The 25,128-nt window shown below is 38.6% G+C and overlaps 1 protein-coding gene across 1 annotated transcript in view; it reads right to left on the minus strand.

The window, feature by feature from the left end:
- Positions 1-23,019, minus strand: part of LOC108697763 (POU domain, class 2, transcription factor 2) — a 78,232-nt gene extending 55,213 nt beyond the window's left edge. Inside the window, exon 1 of the mRNA XM_018228111.2 lies at positions 22,399-23,019. Within this exon, the coding sequence (XP_018083600.1) occupies positions 22,399-22,495 (97 nt within the window). The 5' untranslated portion in view covers positions 22,496-23,019. The remainder of the gene's footprint in view (positions 1-22,398) is intronic.
- Positions 23,020-25,128: the final 2,109 nt, after the last annotated feature.

Below are 25,128 nucleotides of genomic sequence, written 5' to 3' on the forward strand. Positions count from 1 at the left end.
GACTGACAATCTGTGGGTTCTGGCAAATGCCAGAAGGGCTGCTGTATGTTGCCATAGACAGTCACTATTTATTGGACTGGTGGGGGCTGCATGGGCCTCTGTGTACATGTGAATCCCAGTCTGGACCTGTATCGGTGATTGGTTGCTTCGTATGTAATTCTAAGAATCATAATAATTCATAGGTGAGAGGTTTCCCCTACCTCCCTATCAGCTCAGCTGCTGGATTTACCCATACGTTTCTGGTAGAATATTTTCAATATATAGGCACCAAGGGCCATCCTCCTGAAGCTCCCTCTCTAGGCACATGCCCTCTGGTGCCTATATAAAGAATAGCCATGCCTCTGAACAGTATATCTCCCAGTATGGTACATTTGTACACAAGTCGAATACTGTTTTCAGAGCAATCTATTGACACAAAAATGTGCATCAAACAGAGGAAGTAGCAAAACGTTGTTGGCAGCAAGCACAAGTCTTATTATAACACAGTCTTATTATAACAAAGAAAATTTAAAAAGAAAATTAGAACTGGAATGGAAAATTGAATTCCTGTATGTAAAAAGGTTTACTATACCATGCCTATGATCATTTTTTTATCTATCTATCATCTATCAGTCTTCCTCATTGTCCCTTCCTTGTATCTTTTCTTTTATAGTAAAGAAGACCTTGACTTCTGGACTTCATCTCCCCCTTCACATCCTCCCCTCTCACCTCCTGCAGGACTCCATCCACCCCCAGTCACACTACTCCCCTGGGGCTCCCCCTCACTGCCCCTGTGCAATTTGAGCGATGGCCGAAGCTGTCCGTCACTAGGCGTCTGGCAGAGGGACACAAGCTGCGAGTCTGGGACACAACTTGTCATTTACTGCATGGAAAGATCGGGAGGGGTCACAGGTCAGGAGATTCCCCCTCCTCTAGATAACAAAGAAAGAACTATACAAGAGAAGGAAGATGTCACCGTATACAGCAGAGAGATACAGCAAATGATGTGAGATAGAAAGTTGAAAAGGCAAGAACATAAAACAGATAGAAAAGGAGTGTGAAATGAAAGATTGATGGAAGGATTTGAGTTATAAGGGAACTGTGAAAGGACAGTAGATGTGATAGGGTGTGTTAAAATGAGAATGAGTTCAGAAAGAACAGAGAGGCTAAAATATAAGGGATAAGGAAATAGAATTAAAAATTAGTATAAAAGGGACTAAAGAGGTTAATAAATGAATAATGGCAAAAAAAGAAGATGTGTGAAGGGAGAGAAGAACAAAAAAGAATAACAATAAGAATTATGAATAGAAAGAAAACCAGGAAGGGATGACCCCTAAGATGTAAGAAAGATATAGGAATATACAGTAAATAAAGGGAGGGATGGAGGAAGATTAGGGTGGGGAAGAAAATCATGAAGGAAGAAATGAAAGGATGTAAGGCAAGAGAGGATCATTGCTAAGAAGGAAGAGGAAATAAATAATGACTAACAAATCTGAGGAAAGGAAGAGATAGGGCAAATTACAAAATGGGCAGGTAGAAGGGAAAAGGGAAATAAATAAGGCAGATATAGGCAAAAGTACAAAGGGAAGGGGCGCCAAAAAGAGGGAAAGAGTATAGAAGAAATAAGACAGAGAAGTGAACATTAAAAGAAAATAATTTTACAAAAAAAAGGGTAAGTGACAAAATGAATTGACAACTGAAAGAAGGAAAGAGAGGGGATGAGCCTAATTAGACTTATCATAATTGCTAATAACTAACTGTTGTTGACGAGAGGAGGATGAGAAGACAATCCAAACAAATGGCAAGTACTAGGAAAGGCTTGACTTTAGCTTCACTCATAGCGCAACATTTCGCCAGGCGTAGATTCACCAGGACAATACTCGTTCACTAAAATCCGAAGTTGCGTCCAGGATGCCGTCCACTGGCGAAGTTGCGATACTGTTACTGCGTCAAGCAAAGCAAAATTGCACTAGCATTGCCTGTTTGCATACGGTGGGAAGTTAAAGTTGAATCGACGTATATGTTGCAGCAAATACATTACACTACACAAGCCTGGGAAACCTTAATAAAAGAAAATAGAGTTGTTATATTGCCCTACACATGAGCCCACTGTATAGTTTATGTGCCATATGTTAGGAAATGTAGAGGGGAAGCCGGTTACCCCAAAAAATGTATGCTCTTTTTCAGCCTATCACCCTGAAAAAGGAAAAGACTATTTTTTTAGGAACTCCTATCTACTCTATTGCACTTCACCTGGTCTGAGTCGGCAAAGGCAAGTCTGGTAACGTTCAGTAAAATCAGCATCTTAGTGAATTTGCGTAGTTACGTCCATTCGCCAGAGTGCAAATTCGCCAGGAGTTAGGGCGCGAAGTACCGCTAGAGTCTATCTCCTTCACTAGCAAAGTTACGCCAGCGACCGTTAGTAAATCGGCGAAGTTCCGAAATGACGTCACACTGGCGAATTTTCGCCATCGTTAGTCACTTCCCCCTTTAGTAAATTTGCCCCAATGACTTTCAACTCAGCCACTCTTCATCAAGCAGCCTGCTATTTACCACAGTGTTCTAGTTAAATAATCTGTTCTTTTCTATTGATTTCCTTGTTTTCTGTAATAATAAGACATTACCTTGTATATGATGGTAACAAAAAAAGCATTAACATGGTGGCAAAGCAACCCTTATTGTTTTTTTTTAACATTTAGGGGGTTATTTATCAAAGTTTTTTTTTCACCCGAAAACTCAATGTTTTTTGCCCTAAAACTTCGGGTATTGCACAAAACCCAGCGCACATCAAAAAATCATTGGGAATTCTCCCATTGACTAATATGTAATCTCAACAAGTTGCGATGCCGGATTTTCTGATTCGGATTTAATAATCCATGTATAGGATCCTCGGGGTTTAATAAAATCCAAAAAATTGGTGATTTTTTTTTTAAAAGTCCGTTTTATTTTAAAAAAATCACGTTTCGTGATTTTTGTATTCGGAGTTTAATTAATAACCCCCTTAATTTTTTTTTCTAAATAATATTAGGGCATGGGGCTCCAAATTCCAGAAAGATTCCCATATATGGAAAATCCCAGGTCCCATAGATGCCAGACAACCAATTCCATAACTTCACATAGAATTCTAGATTATTATAATTAGGTGTGTCTTGTCAAGTGCAAGTTTAGAAAATAAAGCACATTTTCGGTTGCTAAGTACTTTGTACATCTATGTTGTGTTTTTACGTCTACATACATATACATATTACATACTGGTTTATCTTAGTCTGCATCTACAGTATATCCAGGATTCGGTTCAGTATTCAGACAGTTTTCTGCCTTTTTCAGCAGGATTTGGATTCGGCCAAACTGAATCCGAATCCTAATTTGCATATGCAAATTGGGGGTGGGAATGGAAAGTAGTGAAATGTTTTTACCTCTTTTTCCTTTCCCGTCTGCTCGGTTTGGTTTCCTTTTTACATTTAGCATGCAAGCTTACAGTGTAATCAATTTGCAGCAAGTTATATTTCAGTTATATGGATCTGTGTGTTATTACATACTGTTTGCCTGAGATAGATATGAATCATTTATTTTATACATGGATCCTATACATGGATCTGTGTGTATATACATGCATTGCTGAGTATGTAATAAATACAATACATATCAGTGGGTGTATTCTAGTGATATTGATCAGAGCACGTATACGTTAGTAGCTGTGTAATTACTACGTATCATTATACAGATATATATTTAGATATATATATATATTATAGATTCAAGTTGTGGTTAGATGATGAGGGACCATTATTTTTTATTCAACAGCATTAATGCCTCTCTATGATGTTATGATCAAGGATCTTTGAAATGACGAGTCAGTATTTTCATTTAGTACAAGTTATTCATTAATTTAAGGAACACTGGTCATGTCTAATTTGCTGCTATATCATATCCCTCAACATTCCAGAGCTTAAAATGGGGATAATGCAGTTTTAATCCCTTATCCGCTTTGGCCCTGTACCACCAATACCTCCATACATAACATAAGTATTTTCGATGAAACTGGCATAATTTTATTTGCTACATTACTTGAAAAACTATAAACCAAAATTTCACGAAAAGCATAAATCTAATGTATCATTAGGATAAGCTTACCGCTTTCCCAGTTGGGTCCGGGTGCTGCTCATGCCCCAGACCTTCAGCATAGGGGAGTAATTCCTGAAAAAACAGCATTAGGCAGGCACCAATCCGGAACGTCCAACAAAAGTAGATTCCAAGAGCCAAAAATTGTATATAAAAAATATGATACTTTATTTTACATTACATCTAAAAGGATAATGCCTGACGCATTTCGTGTCACGCAGGGACACTTAATCATAGTCAGAAAAACTATTCAAATAGAGGCACTGTCAAGAAGAAATAAATCTCTCTTCTGAAGTCTATAGATGCTGGAAAGGCTTTTTGCATGAAGTGCTTTCTCACAGCTTGGTAAACCCAGGCCAATGGGTTTCCACCCCTGAACCAACCCATCATATGATAAGCCATCTAGTTCAACAACAGCCGTGTGCAACAACCACTTGGGTCAGTAAATACTCCAAATAATCAGCACAGACTCAGACAGCAAAGAAAGAACATAAATGATGGGATCATTGATGCATAAGACAGAGTGAATTTAACAGTTGCACAGCAACAGACATTGCCAATCACAAAGAAAAATGGGCAAAGTATAATCCTGTTGCAGAAATGGAACTCCCAATATTCCTGGACAAAAAGATTCCTCCAGCCTTTTGTTCCTACTCTTAAATAGAGGCAAAAAAAGAGGTGGTAGATGTAGTCACCAAGCCTACTGAAAGTACATCATGGCAGACACTCTGTATAGGCTATCCAACAAACCACAGAGAAATATTCAGACATGGAAGATCTGTTACCATATTCTTCTACTGGTGGAAACAAGAAGGCAGTACCAGGACGTTTTTTAATCAGCCAAAATCCAATGGTGCCTGGTTCAGTTAACTGCTAAGTCATGCTGCCCATTCATTACTTGTAATTTCCATACTATAAGAGGATGAAAGAACAAGACTTCCACAGGTCCCAAATGACTGGATTGCCCAATTAAAATCCAATATGAAAACAGATTTTAGTTGGACAGTGTTGAGAATCTTATCAGCCAGAAAGTGCAACAGAGAAAAAAAAAGGCAAAATAAAATCTGCTCCACCAGTATCTGCAGCAGCTAAAGTGGTTCCAAGTTCCAAGTTAGTAAGGGGCTCGAGTGAAGGAATAGAGGAAAAAAACTTCGAATTTCGAATGTTTTTTTTTGGCTACATCGTCCATCGAATGGGCTACTTCGACCTTTGAATCGAACGATTCAAACTATACATCTTTCGACTATTCAACCATTCGATAGTCAAAGTACTGTCTCTTTAAGAAAAAAACCTCGACCCCCTAGTTCGCCACCTAAAAGCCACCGAAGTCAATGTTAGCCTATGGGGAAGGTCCCCATAGGCTTTGCTAGCTTTTTTTGGCCGAAGAAAAATCGTTTGATCGAAACGAAACGAACAATTCGACGGATTTAATCGTTCGATCAAACGATTTTTCGTTCGATCGAACAAATTTCGCTAAATCCTTCGACTTCGATATTCAAAGTCGAAAGGATTTAACTTCGACAGTTGAATATCAAGGGTTAATTAACCCTCGATATTCGACCTTAAGTAAATTTGTTCCTGCTGGGCCCCCACTGATCTAGATATCTATATGTTCCGCCTAATTTATTTAAAAAAAAAAAGACTTTAGACAAACTTTACCCCCTTATTACTCATTTTACTTAACCCACAGTGCTTCTGGCACCAAACATATTAACGGTAAGCTCTACAACAGAGGTGTCCAAAAGTTAGATCGGGATCTACCAGTAGACCTTTAGCTGGTGATCAGTAGATCTCAAGACACTGGCAACAAACAGCTTGTCTAGATCACCCTTCTATTTCATTGTTTTCATTCAGATATTTATTACATAAAGGTTACATAAGAAATAGTTGTTTGTTAAATATAGCAATATACATTTTCTCATAAATCAATATTCAAGTAATATTATCCATGGAACAGAATGCTAACAATGCTTTTATTGATTTAGATCATAATGGGACATCATCACCATGGGGCAGATTTATCAAGGGTCAAATTTCAAGGGTTAAAAAACCCTCGAATTCCACCCTTGAAGTAAAATCCTTCGAATTCGATTTTAGCGCAAAAGGTTTGATCAAACGATCGAATAATAATCGTTCGATCGAACGATTCAAACGATTTTAAGAGATCGATCGAATTATTTTTATTCAATCGAAAAAAACTGCTCTGGAAGGTCCCCATAGGCTAACATTGCACTTCGGTAGCTTTAATGTGGCGAAGTATGAAGTCGAAGAGACAGTACTTCAATTATCGAATGGTCGAATAGTAGAACAATTTTTACTTTGAATCGTTCGAATCATTCGATTCGATCGAATTTGACCAATTTGATGGTCAAAGTACCCAAAAAAATACTTTGAATATTTTTGCATTCGAACTATTCACTCGAGCTTAGTAAATCTGCCCCTAAAAGTAGACCTTGCATTAGTAAAGTATGGGCGCTCCTGCTCTACAGCTTTGGGTGAATGGCAAAAAGCTTCTATTTACTGTTACAAATAGTTTAAGTAGAAATATATCAGTTTACCTAACCTATGAATTTAAACCTTTCGACATACAGAAACAATGTAAACAATAAAATAGACATGTTTGCCATCCTTGTTTTAACTATAGTAAAAACAAGACTACAGCAAAAGATGCTTTTGAAATATGCAACACCGGCATGACCTGCTCCTGTCTGTAGTTGAACCTGTGACAGTTGCAGACAGATTTACTACAGCAATACAAAAAAAAAGGTTCAACCATGAGCACTTCATGCAGCCGCACAGGAGAAGCTTGTCATTAGTAGTGGCATTAACCTTGGCCTATTTTGTACTTTAATTAGACGTGATGGCTCTTGTGTTGCATTATTTTATATACAGGTATGGGATCCGTTATCTGGAAACCCATTATCCAGAATGTTCTGAATTACAGAAAGGTTATCTCCCATAGGGGCAAATTCACTAAGCACCGAAGCGCCGAACGCTAGCATTACTTCGCTAGCGTTACTTCGCTAGCGTTACTTCGCTAGCGTTACTTCGCTAGCGTTACTTCACTAGCGTTTGGCATTTTCGTTACTGCGCAAATTCACTAACGAACGCTGGCGTAGTTTCGCTAGTGTTACTTCGCACCCTTACGCCTGGCGAAGTTTCGCTAGCGACGTAACTACGCAAATTCACTAACGCGCGCAGTGTACTGAACGCTACCTTTTACGCTAGACTTCCTTCGCCACCTCAGACCAGGCGAAGCGCAATAGAGTAGATAGGGATTGCTTCAAAAAAAGTCAAAAATTTTTCTAAGTCCCAAAAAACGCTGGCGTGTTTTCTACATTATGGGTGATAGGCTGAAAAAGATTGAAACATTTTTTGGGGCTCCCCTCCTTCCCCCCTACATTTCCTGACTCATGGCAACTAACCTAGACAGTGGGCACATGTGTAGGGCAAAATAAAAATTTTATTTGATGTTTTGAAGCTTTTCTAGCCATTTGTAGTGCTGATACATATTCCTCCATTGAAATTTGAATTTGGCGCGGTATGCAAATTAGCCTTCGCTAGCATAACTTCGCTTTACTTAGCGAAGCAACGCTAGCGCAACTTCACAACCTTACGCTACCCCTGAATGCAACTTCGGATTTTAGTGAATTTGCGAAGCGCTGGCGAAACTACGCCTGGCGAAGTGTGGCGAAGTGCGGCGAAGTGTGGCGAAGTTACGCCTGGCGCAACTACGAATCTTAGTGAATTTGCCCCTATAGACTCCATCCAAATTTTTTCAAAATGATTTCCTATTTTCTATATTTGCACATTGGTATATTTAGGGGGTTGTCCATCAAATTTATCTCAATATTTTCTGCTACAAACTCCGATCAAATCCGCTTGGTTTTTTTGCGCTTATTTATTAATACATTTTCCCGAAAATTTGCTTTGCGGGGAAAAAAATCTGATTTTCACGATTTTTTCTGATCTATCTATCCGATTTTCACTGTTTTTTTCATCCAATTTTCAAGATTTTTTCAGATTTTTCGGGGTATTGCACGAAACCCAGCGCACATCAAAAAATCATTGGGACTTCTCCCATTGACTTATATGCAACCTCGACAAGTCTGAGATGCCGGATTTCCTGATTCAGACTTTTCCATCCTTCGGGTTTAATAAATTCCGAAAAATTTGTGATTTTTTAAAAGTCAGATTTTATAAAAGAAAATCACGAATTTTTCAGGATTTTTGCATTTGGAGTTTTAGTAAATAACCCCCTTATTGTTGTTCTGCAAGGGCAGCATATACAATATGATATACACTACACAGCTATAGGTAAATGATAAAACAGTAAACAATATGGAACATTTTGGTGGAAGGCTGAGGAGATATAAAAAGCATGGATAAAATATATGGAGCATACTCTAGACTATGAATACAACTGCAAGTGCAGTGAGAAAAAATGGGTGCAAAATTGCACACCCATTAACGCTTTTCATAAAAGGTACTTGGCCGTGCATGATAATGATCTATATTCTACAGCGTCCATAAAATAAAATGGTTAAATAGGTCCACCTAACTCCTAACAGGTCAATATAAATGCAAACTTTTCTTTTAAGCAAGGAAAAGTGTTAACGAACAGACAAATTGGGACCCAATAGGACCCCATACTGTTTAGGGTGTATCTGCAGTTAGTTCTTCCTATAATAAACAATAGAACAGGTATATGATTCGTTAATCAGAAACCCATTATCCAGAAAGCTCAGAATTACAGGATGGGTGTCTCCCATAGACTTCACTTAACCCAAATAATCTCTGTAATAATAAAAGAGTAGCTTGTACTTGATCCCAACTAAGATATAATTAATCCTTATTAGAAGCAAAACCAGCTTATTGGGTTTATTGACATGATTTTCAAGTAGACAAAATATGAAGATCCAAATCACGGAAAGATCTGTTATCCGGAATACACCAGGCCCCGAGCATTCTGGATAACAGGTCCCATACCTGTAATTAAAATTGGTTGCATACCTATTTTTATACCAGTTTTTATGTCTTCACCCAGGGTCCCTAGAGAAATTGATAAAGAAACCCTGATATAAAAGTACAAGGCCATAGACACCCACGTACAAGGCTATGGAACACCCAAGTGACTTCAAACAGTCTTATATATTTTTTTAAATATACAATTTAAGTCATGTGACAAAGGTGATATTATGAATATCCGTTATAAGCAGTAGCACTTAATGACATCATTAAGTACTATTTATAAGGTTATACAGGTATGGGACCTGTTATCCAGAATGCTCGGGACCTGGAAGTAATTTTTTAAAATTTGGATTAGTTGGATAAAATGGAGTCTATGGGAGACGGCCTTTCCGTAATTCAGAGCTTTCTGGATAACGGATTTCTGGATAATGGATCCCATACCTGTATTTCACAGGTTATTTTGTTACATATAGAGATACTGAATGTACTGAACACAATACAATATCATATACATATATCTGAGAGATGTCCAAGGTCACCCCAAAAGTGGTGAAATGACTAGGATTTTGAACCACTAATTTGATCACAGTCTAACACTGTCCAAATATGGATTGACTCACTCGGTCATTAATGGTTCCAGACAGATCCAATAATATCAGGCAAATGAATGGATCACAGGTGGGTCAGTACAGGTGAGCATCACATACATGGTCCTAGCCCGACAGCTTCTCCAAATCAATATATGAAAGATATATGGGATACCAAACCCTTCCATAAGTCAATAAACTGGCAACTTAGTCCTTAATATTCAGGTTAGCAGCCCATACCAGACCCATTTAGGGTTGGCACATCTGGTTTTGACCCGACAGACCAGTTTTTTGAAGGACTGTCCGGGTCAAAACTGTCTGCTGGTTTTTCAAATTAGGAAAACCGGGCAGGATTCCCTGAGATTGACACGGCGATCAGCCAATCGTCGATCACCGCATCATAGCCCCACCCCTCTATGGCATGCCATGCCCCCTCTATGACATGGCCCCACCTCCCACTACATCATGGCCCTGGAGTTAGTCGGGAGTAAAGGTGGCAACCCCAGTCCAATTTCTATAAGATCTTACCTAACATTCAAAGCAGTGGCTTTGTGGCCACGTGCATATTTGCACCCACCACAGTTACAAACAATGCTTTAAAAAATAACATTTGTATATTATTCTTTCCCTGCAAGCGTGTTGTATCTAGGGTTGCCACAAGTACGGATTTCACCTGGACAACCCGGTATTTGGAAGGTCTGTCCAAGTGAAACCTTCCTGTCCAGATTTCCAAATTCTGGACAGGACATTGAAAACAATGACATGACGATCAGCCAATCGCTAATTGCCACGTAATCAGTCCCACCCCCGACATCACCAGTCCTGCCCCGACATCCCCGTCCCCATTGTCACTGGTCCTGCTCCCGTCTCCAACATAATCCGCCCCATCCCCCCTGCCCATTTTCCGACCCCAGAAAAGGTGGCAACCCTAACTGTAGCTAGTGAAGCAGCCTGCTGTGAAACCTGGAATTACAGCAAAGAGTAAGGGCTATCTGGCACTCAGAGGAATCCACAGGGCCAAAAGTATAAGTTAAAAAAGTCTTTATTGATCATAATTAAAAGTATAAATGCATTTCCATAGGCCCTACGCGTTTCATACCTCCAGGGTCCTTAATCATTGGCTGAGGTTCCCCCAACAGGAAATAAGCTTTTATACAGAAAGCAGCCAATCAGAACACAATTTAAATAAAAAAAGAAGGAAAAGGGAAAGCGACCCTTGATAAAGCATATTTATCAAGGGCAGAATTTCGAATTGAACAAACGTCAAAATTCAAAAAGACCAACCAAAATTAAGTCGAAGTTGTTTTTTTGGTCGAATAGGTCCGTTATCACCCGAATTTGAATCGTACGAATCGGAGGAATAGCGAATTTGATCGAATTCAATTCGAAGTTTTTCCCAGAAAAAAACACCAATTGACTCCAAATAGGTTCTAGGAGGTCCCTCATAGGCTATAACAGCAATTGCAGGTTTTAGATGGCGAATGTTCGACGTTGAATTTTTAAAGAGACAGTACATGATAAATGTCATATTCAAATTTTAGAATTTCTTTAAAATTCAAATCGAATTTGGACTATTCCCTAGTCGAAGTACACAAAAAATAGCTCTAAATTTCAAAAATTCACCTCGACCCTTGATAAATCTGCCCCTTAAAGTGACAGTGCCCATTAAACACAATATACAAAATATAAGGCAAATGATTAAAGAACATTATATAATAATTCATTACTGGAATCACTGCCATGTTCGGGGTGTTGTACCAATGGTACATGCTGCAACTATACAGAAGTACACCCGAACTTGTCTCTGGAGGAAACTTTGGGTAACTTAGCGATATGCTGGTAATACCTGTACATGAAACATGAGCCATACTGATAATTTCATAAATTGGCATGTTGGACATTTACCTTGAATGGCAGCCTAAGACTCTGAAATTGCCACATAAATGTATCTTGTATGCATTCTCTAAAGAGGAGATAGCCCAAGCTATTCCACTAAGATATTTACAGACGTTACATCAGACCTTTGTGACACCAATCTAAAGCAAAGTTAGCAGTAATAATATTTCCCCTTCATTTTGTTCACAAACACCTCATTTGAGCAATGCATAGAGAACAGGCATCTGCAAAAAGAAATGTTCCAAGCTGAACTCATCTCCTTCCCCCGACACACTAGAAAATAAAGGCTGCAGCTTTTTGGAAATGTTTGATCAATATAAGAGTTTTGGTCTTAAACTATTTTTCTCAGCATTAACGGCACAAATCTGAACCCAAACTCAATTCATTTTTCTTCCTAGACACACAAAATAGCTACAGGTTTCGTAATGTCAATTAAATGGTCCAAAACTGGAACCATGTATAATTTTGTTAAGTACATCAAACAAATAGATAAGCATAAAGGTACATACAATGGACAGAAAAACTGCAAGAGGTCAATGGGTGAAAATATTGGCCATGGAATCCCTAAACAGATGCACAAATTACAATTCAACACTGTGTTTTTTTTTTTTCTTTGATTCAAGAAAAGAGCGGAGGGGAAAAAAAACACAATCTCAAATTCTTTCGATTTTGAATATTCCAAAGTCAAAGATTTATCAATTGAAATAGTCCTGATATTTGGAATAAGAAAATTCAGTACAGGTACTGGATCCATTACACGTGAATCCGTTATCCAGAAAGCCCCAAATTACGGAAAGGCAGATTCCCATAGACTCCATTTTATCCAAAATAATACAATTTTTTTAAAAAACGATTTCCTTCTTCTTTGAGATAATAAAACAGTCAAAATCATTGTTGGAAGCAAAACCAGACTATTTGGTTTATTTCATGTTTACATGATTTTCTAGTAAACTAATTGATCACAACCATATTTACAGAAAAACGTGGATCGGGAAAACGTGATCACAATGAAATATCGCAAGGTCCCATGCGTTTGTACAAAGCAGAAAAATAAAATTGCACTTATGTAGAAACTTGCCACATTTTAGGTACAGGTATGGGACCTGTTATCCATAGTTTAAATCTTCATACGTTAAAGGAAAATTTAACCCTAAAGTTAAAAAAACCCTACCCTACATAGACCCCCATTCCTCCTCTCCCCAGCCTAAGTGTTATCCCCAAGTGTTATGCCCCTAACGTTTTATTTACCCATCGGTGCAGATTCAGGCAATGGAGTTCATGGGCGGCGGCATCTTCTTCTCTTCGGAATGAGACTGGTGTGGCGGCATGCGCAGTTGGAGCAATTTCTGTTTCGCAACAACTGCGCATGCACTGAAACTTACGAAAATTGCCGAAGTGCCGGTCTCATTATGAAGATTACTGAATCGGCTGAAGATGGCGCCCTTGAACTCTGATGCCTGAATCTGCACCGAGGGGTAAGTAAAACGTTAGGGGCATAACACTTAGGGATAACACTTAGGCTGGGGGAGGAGGGAGGGGGTCTATATAGGGAAGGGGGGTGGGGTTTTTTAACTTTAGGTTTGAATTTTCCTTTAACGTATGAAGATTTAAACTATGGATAATAGGTCCCATACCTGTACCTAAAATGTGGCAAGTTTCTACATAAGTGCAATTTTATTTTTCTGCTTTGTACAAACGCATGGGACCTTGCGATATTTCATTGTGATCACGTTTTCCAGATCCACGTTTTTCTGTAAATATGGTTGTGATCAATTAAGAACATGATAGAGTTTAATTTTTGTTGTTGTTGCAATCAAATTTAGAAAAATAAATCAACCATTGATAAATTGCCTACAAGTATTTGCAGAAAATGTACAGTTTGGTGATACAGTTTATTGGCTAACTGAATAAGTAACAATTGCAAGCTTTCTGAGCACACAGGCCCCTTCGTCAGGCAAAATACAAATGAAAGGCTGGAAATGCACATCATATATGCTGTTAGATCATTGAGTATATACGATGTGCCTTTCCAGCCTTTCATTTGTATTTTGCCTGACAAAGGGGCTTGTGTGCTCAGAAAGCTTGCGATTGATACTTATTCAGTTAGCCAATAAAAGGTATCACCAAGCTTTACATTATCTGTATTTTCAATGGCTAACATGGTCAAACATCTCAAAACAACAAGTCTTTGGTAAAGGAGGCAAAGGAGACTTAAATGATTTAACTTAAGTCAAAACAAGCTGACAAGAGACAAGTTGATTTCATTTCTGGGACTCTGAAAAATAATGTTTAGTATGGTTCAGTATGGCACAGGAGCACCTTTGCAGTGCACTTGCACCAGTGTATAAAGTGGGTTTCTCATACCAGCTATTCATGTAGTTTGATTTTGAGTTTCACACGGAGGTCCTACTAATTCAATTTCCCATAGCTTAGTTATTCTCATCCACCAGCTGGCTAACAGACATACCTGTATGTTTCAAACAGGTTAAAACCGTCCTTACATTGTGAAGGCTGCAAGTATTAGCAATGACTGTAATCACATTTCTATAAAATGGTCAGTTTGGTATTGGCCATTGCAGAGATGATCAATAGCAATCCTGATCATAGCTGTCAACTACAAAATTCCCTTTGGATGTCTCTGACAGCTGGATCCAACCTTCATGGGTGGAATTTTATATATACAAGCACACAGAAAAATGGAAAGCACCTGTAAGACTTAAAATAATCTTTAGTGAAAGGCAGGCCCGGACTGGCAATCTGTGTGTTCTGGCAAATGCCAGAGGGGCGGCTATAAGGTGCCATAGAAAGTCAGTCTTTAGTGGGCTGGTGGAGGCTGTTTGGGCCTCTGTGTACCTGAAATGCCAGGGCCTATTCTAATTCTCAGTCCGGACCTGGTGAAAGGTCATCCGTTTACCTGAAAATCAGGGACGTTTTTAATAAATGCACGTTGCTGGGCAGCACTGGTTTCCTTATGCACTCAATACAGTCTTTCCAGCTAAATTTTCTGGAAGTGAACCCAATTATTTAAGTTATTTCTTCTCAACAACTGCGCATGCACCGAAACTCACAAAAATTGCCGAAGTGCCGGTCTCATTACGAAGTTTCAAACTGTAGCCCAGAGCTTTTGTCTAGAAAAGATTGGTGCCACAGAACTAAATGCTGACCAAAAAAAACATTCCACTATTTAAAGCCCTGTGAGTGTTCTCTATTTCTCTGTGTGTCAGCGTGAGTCCTAAGAGACTTTATCCAGGCTGCTGATCTGGATCATGAGTGCTGCTGGTTTCTCTGTAAAATTACAGTGACTATTTAGTATTAGATAAACAGTAATAGATGGTGCAAAAAGTTTCATCATATACATATAACAGGTATGGGACCTGTTATCTAAAATGCTGGGGCTTTCCGGATAATGGATATTTCCGTAATTTGGATCTCCATGCTTTAAGTCTACTAGAAAATCATGTAAATATTACATAAACCCAATAGGCTGGTTTTGCTTCCAATAAGGATTAATTATATCTTAGTTTGGATAAGTACAAGGTACTGTTGTATTATTACTGAGAAAACCGTAAATCGTTTTGAATTTTGGATTATTTGAATAAAGTAGAGTCTATGGGAGCAGGCCTTTCCATAATTCGGAACTTTCTGGATAACGGATCCCATACCTGTATATATTTTTACTGTTTTATTTCTTACTGCTGTTATTATGCTATTCTAATTCTTCCTCCGGCAAACCCTTCCATCAGGTTTTCAATGAATTACATCTACATACATCCAATTTAGGCAAACATAAGCAAACTGTCCAAAAACATTTACTACCATAAATCACCAGTTTAAAGGGGAAGTAAAGTCTGAAATAGAATAAGGCTAGAAATGCTGTATTTTGTATACTGAACATAAACATGTATGCTCAAATAATTTTCCAAAGCATGCTAAAGAGTAAAACATCTTAGTTTATTCCATAATCATAATAAAAACATGTTTCAGAAAAACCCCTTATAGCGCCTAACGCGTTTCATGCTTACCTAGTACTTGATATGCAATGAGATATTGCCTATGACTAAGTGCTAGGTAAGCATGAAACGCATTAGGCGCTATAACGGGTTTTTCTGAAACATGTTTTTATTATGATTATGGAATAAACTCAGATTTTTTACTCTTTAGCATGCTTTGGAAAATTATTTGAGCATATATGGTTGTACCTCTGTTTGGCCACTGGAGGCTTCCGGCGTGCTACCAAAATGTTTATTTGATTCTACTCCCTAGTTACCTATTTAGTATTCTAAACATAAACATGAACTTACTGCACCACAAGCCTAATCAAACAAATAATTCACCATGTTGTAACTTTGTTAAACATATTTGCAAGACCAAGACTGTGCACATGCTCAGTGTGGTCTGGGCTGCTTAGGGATCGTCATAAATTATCAAAACAGCACAAGCCAAATAATATCTGCCAGAAGCTGATACAGCAAGACTGATTAATAATTAAAATATGCAGACTGCACTGGGTCCTGTGTTGTCATGTAATCTAATATGGATTTTATAGTTTTTATATTGTTTAATACAAACTTTCTCCAAGTCTGCAGAACCAGTGGCTGCAGCAAAATAATCCTCCAAACAGAATCCCAGTTTATCTGTTTAAATCTGGCTCCATGGTCTTTGTCCCTGCAGCTGGAGCTGGAAACAGTAAAGGGGATGTAAAGGCAAAATAAAATCCAATCCAAATCTCTACACAGTCGCTGACTGCTCTACAGGGAAACAAACAAAGCTGCTTGAGTTCTGCATGGCTGGGAAGTAAAGAGGGGTTTCCCTGCTCAGCAGTTAGAGACCGTCTGACAATTCCTATCCATAGCAGTAAATGAAGGGAGAATTTCACTGCACACAGTCAGGTTTCTTATAAAAACGGTAGACATTTTTTAATTAAAGTATATTGGAGATAGGTTTCTTTTTCATTAAAGAAAGTAAAAATTGTATTTTATTTTTTTGACTTTACATGCCCTTTAACCTGCATGGCCTTCTCAAGGCTGTCTTTGCACTTCCTACACCCAACAACACAAGTATGTGAATAAATTGTCTTATAATTGTCTAGCTGGCCCATCGGCTTCAGCATGGTGCACAGAGAGTCTTTCGGGGCATGGAGATTGGAGGTCAGGAGGGTGTCACCGGTGAATGCCAGGAGTCCCCTTCTCTTGCAGTCCCGGTGGGCCCCCAATGCGCCAGTCCGACCCTGCCTGTACACATGGGTCTTCTTTGCTTTTATTGAAATTATACAGAAGCCATTCTTAAATCCAATTACAAGTATGGGATCCGTTATCTGGAACCCATTATCCAGAAAGCTCCAAATTACAGAAAGGCTGCCTCCCATAGTCTCCATTATAAGCAAATAATCCAAATTTCTAAAAATTATTTCCTTATTCTCTGTAATAATAAAACAGTACCTTGTACTTGGTCCAAACTAAGATATTATTAATCCTTAATGGAAGCAGAATCAGCTAATCGGGTTTAACATTTTACATGATTTTCTAGTAAACTTAAGGTATGGAGATCCAAATTACAGAAAGATCCATTATCCGGAAAACTCTAGGTCCTGAGCATTCTGGATAACAGGTCCCATACCTGTACAGGCATTGCCAAAATTCTGTGGTTCTATAACAGCTAAGGAGCATCAAGAGGTTGACAGTTCCCACAAGAGACCAATATTAGAACCTCAGTACAGGTAGAAACCTCTATGTTGTAAATTGTACTAATTAAAATGAAGCTACCATAGGAGCTGCAGTTTTAATGTTCTTTGTGTTTATCTGCTTTGGTACAGAAGTGCTTAAAAAGAGGAGGGGGATCTGGCCAAGCTGCCAGCATATATTTGTAACCCTCACCTTATATGGAAAAAAATATAAGCTTTTCTATCTCTTTTTAATTTGTATCCCTTTTAATAGAATTGCATTTGTGTATTATTTTGAATAGCCATGCCACTAAAATGCTGTTCAGGTGCACTATAGCTACATACGCAATGTGGTGTATTTGCAGCTGATGTCTGGCAAATACAAAGTATATCTTTATTTACAAAAGACAGAAATTGCACAACAATTTCGGATGCATCTGGAGATAAGCGCATTTTCTGATGCAATGGGTGCTCATTAATTCATCCAGTAGCATTCCAAATAAAATGTTTAAGTGCACAGTGCTTGCACATATGTAATACTCAAGTGGTACACAAGTGGATATTCACAACCTGTGTTCTTCTAATTAGCATAACAATGTATACCAAGTGTAAATCTCTTTGACATAGGGTTGCCATCTGGCCGGTAAAATGATGGTTGATCCCAATGTTATTAATAGGGAAAAATGATAAATGTATAGGAAGGCCGGTATTTATTTCCCGAAATGGTGGCAACCCTATTGGCACATCATACCGCAACACAGAGCATAGACTCTGAGAGCTGATATAAACCAACTGATATCTGCCCATGCTCATTTCAATTTAGCTAATCCTTTATCTTAACCCAAGACAATCTATGTAATATCACATTTACATTGCAGAGAAATTAAATGATCATTCACATCAATCCCATATCTACAAAAGACATGCCATGCATTAAACATGTTGCTGTAATTACAGCTGTAAGTGGGATATCTAGGACATAATGTAATATATAGATAATTTACTGATAATGTAAAGTCCCTAAATACTGTTCTACTGATTGTATGCGAATATGTACAAGCTATTCACATGCATAAAGTTTACTCATAGCAGGTGTATAGTTACAGTTATCAGGCAACTCATTTGCCTTTCTACAAACTAAAACGTGCATAGTACGAAACAACAAATCCCTCACTTTATGTTCACCGGGTATGTACCCTATGACATTTACAAAATAAACTTTTCTAAACTTAACATACACTACATGGCAAATATGTTTTTCAATAGTATTCAATTAAAATATCTAAAGCTAGATAATGCAAAATAAATATACAATAATATATTACATATATTTTTCTCTGTTCATCTAGAACCTCAATGCATGCTCCAAATTTATTTTACCGCTTTGTATAAAATCATTTTGCATAACAGTTACCTACCATACATGTAACATGGAATTCATCAATACATGGCCTTGCATCTACAAGTAAAGACAATGAAATCTACAGCTGCTTGTTACATCTTAACCATCAATAAATATACATTTTATTTTAAGCAACTAGCAGCAAACATGCAACTTGTACTGACAGTATGCTGCATAATGCTTAGCTCTCTTGTTAGACTGTATGCTTATCTACTGTATGTTCTACAGCTGTAAAAATATAGATATATAAAATACTAGACACATAGCCAAACAATAATGCCTGTTTGTATAAATACATATATATATATATATATATATATATATATATATATATATATATATATATATATATATATATATATATATATATATATGAACATAATGTTTAATATTGGTGAAGGAATATAAATTAGCTAACATTGACAGGTAAGAGAACCCGTATATCAAATGTAACTGCTGGTCAATAAGAGATCATTCAGCTAATTAGGCTAATCATTGCACACAGTCATGTAGGAAGCCAGCACCTATAAATATCTCCTTATTACCAGCTATACAACAAGTACAGTGTTATGTCTACTAAAAGAAGCAATTTTATTCTTACATATTATTTGTGGTATGGAGACAAATATATCTATGTTGCAGCCAAGCCCTTTTCCAGAGCTTATGATGCCAAGGGGTTGTCCAATCCAATATAAACCCTTCGTTTCAGCAGTCATAATAGCAATTATGTTATGTGTCATTATTTATCATGCACACTGATGTGCTGGAAATGCAGGAGGTTTTGCCAGTTTCTGAACTAAAAAGCATGCAATTAGGTATTGTCTTCCAATCTGCTTAATGACAGAATAAAGGTGGGCAGCTTTTTGCACTAGGCTCACAAACTTCAAAGGCCCTCCCCATTAGCACTGTGCCAATTATCTGCTGTCCCCTTTTCAATATGTTATGAAGCCATTTTCCCATCGGGACGGAACCTTACAAAGAGGGAGAACAACTGTTTTGTAGACTCCTAATTTGATTGTTTATGCTCCGGTTCAATCAGCTTGCTAAACGAATGCCCTTCGTTCTCCCCATTTGTGATTCCTTACAAGTTTTTAAGCAGAAATACCTGGAAGATATTTTTATCAGCCAAAAAGGCAGTCACTCCCTGATAATATATATTTCTTTGGCCTTTCCCTGTAACACATTTATATATGCCTTAAATCTAACAATACATAACCTGCTTCATAACCCAACAGGTATTCACCGCCCCATCTTTTTTTTTTCTTGTTTCTATTCTTCAGATCATATAAATGGTAATACATATTGAGGATTACATTAAAAAGAGCATCTTTTCAGATTCAGATTCCTAAAATTCAGAAATGGGCTGCATGCGAACAGCAGCTACTGCATTTTTTTAAATATTGATATTAGGATACAATATAATATCAAACATAATATTTAAAAAATTCAAAACTTTTTACAGATAAGACTGGAACCTGCAGAAAGCATGTTGTTATTCTTCATCTTTAAAGATAAGAATTTAGACATGAATATAGCTAGAAAAAACGGTTTCCCAAAAGCTTGACAGAGGGGTTCTACTCTGAGATGGTCTTGCTTTGGGTGATACAAGGTACATCTGTTATAATTAGTTTTGAACACTGTTCATTCTACTAATGCATAGCCAAGCAGATACAGGCACAATGCAACCTTTTCCTTTGTCGGACAGGTGAGCATGCAATCACTGTCCAAGGAAATAAAACCTAATAGGCCAACTAATTACATTGCAGCTAATGAAACCCATACAGCATTAAGCTTGAATTGAATTTATAAGTTACGGGAGCTAAGATTTTTTTTTTATAATAATATCCCTGCTCGGAAATCGTCTGGACATCGCACATACTGACCGCCATTTTTGCCCTGAAAATGTTCCCATTCTTTAAACACAACAAAAAATAAAATAGGGTTGAAAAAGGTGACTTTAAAGCTATATCAGACCCTGCGGCAGCTCACAACATTTTGTATTCACCTGAATTCCAGTGAGAACCCCCAGGATGGGAAGGCCCAATCTAGCAACCATCAGCAATATCATAATTGGGCAATTAAAAAGCCATCAGCAGGCATCCCCATATATCCACGTGGACGCAAATTCACTGCCTACTGCACACGGGAAAATTGAATGTGTAAAAAAAAAAAAAAAAAATGGAAGAAACCAGCGGTCAATCCAAAACACCAAAGATAAAAATTACAAATAGGCCAATTAACAAAACAGCAAAAAGACAGACAGACAAATAGATACATACATAGTCTGATTATTCACGTGTATTGGTTAATATATAATATATATATATATATATATATATATGTGACTGTGTGTTATTGATGTGTGTGTATTAAATGTATGCTTCTATTCACCTAAAGAGGATATAAACACACAAAGCTCATTACAGAGGCCTAAATAAAAAAAAATAAGCCAAATCTGTGTGGTTGGCAGATTTTACCTTAAAAACAACGCCAAGCTGGAAACATTCACAAACACACATGCAAAGATCCAAACAGAGCACACAACATATTGTCAAACTGGAGCACAATTAAAATCCCTCCTGTCAGCTATTGACATATGTGTCCACCAGGGCTTAGGCAATAGGAAAAGAAAGCAGATCTGGTTATATATATATATATATATATATATATATATATATCGCTGTTGATCTGTGCATCGACGTGACGGTTAAAAATACAGTTGTAATTAAACGGTGTGTATTGAAGGGAGGACAAATTAAAGCTAATATACGAGAACTAAACACTTTCCTCTGCTACCAATGAAAAATACAAATGTATAATCATTTCTCGATGCCCCATGGCAGATAATAGAGCGATAATATTTCACTCTTTTTGTTCTTCAACCAATATCAGATATATCAGGAATGCAAACACTTTCTTTCTACACAATAACAGGGAGACATTCTAGACAAAAAAAAAAAAAGTACAAACATTATTATTATTATTATTATTCCTTTTTTTTTGTAATAGTGAAGTTATTATTTGATTCATACACTGAACATGTCACTTTTATTCTAACATTAAACTTGGGCTTTTAAAGGCAAAGAACTTGGTTCCTGGGAGAGTTGCCATGTCCTCAAACTGTCACATTACAATCAGTCTCCCTGGAAGGTAAAAGTCACACAAAAGGGTTTTTTTTGTGTATAAACTAAGGGACCCCCTTGATCTATTTTTTGGGGGGCACACAACTACTGTCAGTCATGTCTACACCACATTTCCAGGGCAATTCATTGGACATTGGTGGTACACAAGTTAAATGGCATTTAGTGCTTTAACTACTGCCCCTTACAACCTACAAACCTATGGTTTTCTCCTCCTATGTCTCTGGCAATTAAGCTAATATGACTTAATTATTCCAAAAGGCTCGGACTCCCCCATAAGTATAGGGGGAGACACTTTTCAGCCGATTCCATTTCTTGTTTTTGAGGGGGGCTTGCTAATGAAAACAAAGGTAGTAAAAGAGGTAGGAGCCCAAGTGCTTTTTGGGATACCCCCCTAAAGATGTTTTTTTCTAATTTCCAGGCATCCCAGTGTCTGTGAATCGGAGTTCTCTGTTCTCCCTCTCCCTCTCTCTTTTTTTTTCCCTGTCTATCGACCAGAAGAGCTGAATCCGCTGCCTCTGACAGCCAGAGATCAATACAAACATGAATAAAAGGCAGCAGCGGGGTTTGGCAGCGAGGCACACTCTCCCTGCCTCTCCTGCTCGCTACTAGCAGTTGGTACGCGCCGATGGAGCTTCTTACCGTCAGCACCTGCCACAGACAGAGGCGATTTAAAGGGCCATGCGTGTTCAGAGCCGGCTCGCTGAAACAGAAAGGGGACGGAGAGCGGAACAAACATAGCAGCAGCAGCAGCAGCAGGCAGCTTTCATAACCCGATGAATTAGGCCAGGGTGCGCTGTGAGATGCAGGAGTGAGTGAGGGAGGGTGTGTGAGTGAGTGAGGGAGGAGGGTGTGTGTGTGTCGCACAGACTGTGTGTGAGGGGGAATAGTGTGAGGATTAGAGGAAGGATTCCTGGAAGAGATGCTGTTCAGGATACAGATGTCTTCTCCACCTCTCGGATATTCATTCACCGGCTAAAGTCTTTTTTGTGTGTCTGTGTGTCAGTCTGTGTGTCTGTCTGTGTGTGGGGCTTTTTCTTTCTCTCCTCCTCTCTCTGGAGCCGGTTAATTGTACAATATGGCACCCCCCCTGCACAGCAATACACACACACTGCTTGTGAGTCCGGCTATTCCATCTTACACTTCACAATATCTCCTCCTCTCTCCCCCTTTTCTCCCTCCCTTCTTCCTTGTCTGATGACAGCTGTATAAGCGACCCCTCCGTCCCTCACAGACCTCCCCCCTGATGCCCAGCTTCTCCCTCCCTCCTGGCCACCTCTCACTCCCCCCTATTCCCTCCTCCACTCTGTCCACTCTTCACCCCCCTTCCCTGAGGTCCATTCCATACACACAAAAGGAATTATTTCCCTTGGAATAATGGAGATTTCCAGGAGGGAGCAGGGACAGAGCACAGGCTAAATGAAGGGACTCCTCCCCCGGCCTCTGGACACCCCTTCAGTGCCAACTCTGAGTTGAAGAACCCCTAGTCTGGCATTGATGGGGTTGGTCTAATCCCTCCTACAAACAACCACAAACATGGTGTAAGGTGACAGATGACACTCACGGGGGCCTTACACCACCCTGCTGTCTCACACCAAGTCTTGCTGTCTCACTTTGTCTCCTGCTGTAGTGTGGTCTCACCCAGCCTTGTACCCTGCTGTCTCGCACAGTCACACAACTTGTCCTGCTGTCCCACACCCACCCCTGCTGTCAGAAAATGTCCCATACCTCTGTATCCCTTGTCAACCCAACACAACTTTTTATATTGTCTCCTGCTGTAGTGTGGTCTCACCCAGCCTTGTACCCTGCTGTCTCGCACAGTCACACAACTTGTCCTGCTGTCACACACCCGCCCCTGTTAGACAATGTCCCGTACCTCTTTATGGAAAATATCTGGATGTAAACGCACACCCTGGCCCTCCAAAATAGTGAAACCCTGGTGCTCAGTATGATAGGTATCAGCAACCTATCAACAATGTACTGCAAAGAAGTTCACCGGCACACAGGTAATGCTGGCAGGGTGAAACCCTTGCTTTAAATGTATTTAATGCAGCATGCAAGGGTTGACCCCTTTATCAAGCATCATTAAATAAATTTAAAACAAGGGTTTCACCCTGCCAGCATTACCTGTGTGCCGGTGAACTTCTTTGCCGTACCTCTTTAAACCTTGTCAACCCAACGCAACTTTTTCTATTGTATACCAGCTGCTCCACTATCTGATGACTAGGATTGCACTGAATCCACTGTTTTTGGATTCGGCCGAACCCCCGAGAACCGGATCCTAATTTGCTTATGCAAATTAGAGTGGGAAGGGGAAAACATTTTTTACTTCCTTGTTTTGGGACAAAAAGTCACGCGAATCCAAATCCTGCTGAAAAAGACAGAATTCTGGTCGAATCCCAAACCAAATCCTGGATTCAGTGCATCCCTACTGATGACCAATAAAAACTCTATCTCACCCTTGTGTACATACCCACCTTCTACTTCTATGCACAATATGTTTCCCAGAGCTCCATCCCTTCTTCTATCTTTCTATGCACCCTTCTCTCTTTACACTCATAAAGAAACCTTTTGCTCAGAGCAGGAGTGCCCATACTTTACTAACGCAAGGTCTACTTTTTGTGATGTTGTCCCAATTATGATCTACATCCATAAAAACATTGTTTACATTCTGTTCCATGGAAAATATTACTTGAACATTGATTTAACAAACAAGGATTTCTTTTGTAACCTAAACATAATAAATATCTGAATGAATTTAGATAAGCTGTTTGTTGCCAGTGTCTTGAGATCTACTGATCACTGTCTAAAGGTCTACTGGTAGATCCCGATTTAACTTTTGGGCACCCCTGGCTCATAGAAAGGCCTGCTATGACAAACTTAAAGTAGGAATTAAACTTATACATACGCTCCTGTATAAAAGCTAGTCACAACCAAATATGTTTAACCTGTCGGGCTAATTCTTTCACTCCCGGTGTTCATACTTCTTTGGCCTTTCTGGCTTTTCTTCTTATGTTTAGTTAGTTCAATTAATATCCATTGAGGAGCTATATATATATATATATATATATATATATATATATATATATATATATATAGATAGACAGACAGACAGATAGATAGATAGATAGATAGATAGATAGATAGATAGATAGATAGATAGATAGATAGATAAACAGTATATAGCTTTGGCCTCCTTTACCCACTTGCACACATTGTCCAATTTCTATCACTTCACTTATTTTGTTCTCCTGGAATGAATTTTACTCATATAATAATTCTTATTCTGCAAAGAACATTTAGCTACATTTGTAGTTGCTCTGCCTCCTGCTCGTGCCATTCCACAGAAATCTGGCCTCCTTTTGAGCCTAT

The sequence above is a fragment of the Xenopus laevis genome, chromosome 7S (genome assembly GCF_017654675.1).
Source record: "Xenopus laevis strain J_2021 chromosome 7S, Xenopus_laevis_v10.1, whole genome shotgun sequence".
Classification (NCBI taxonomy): domain Eukaryota; kingdom Metazoa; phylum Chordata; class Amphibia; order Anura; family Pipidae; genus Xenopus; species Xenopus laevis.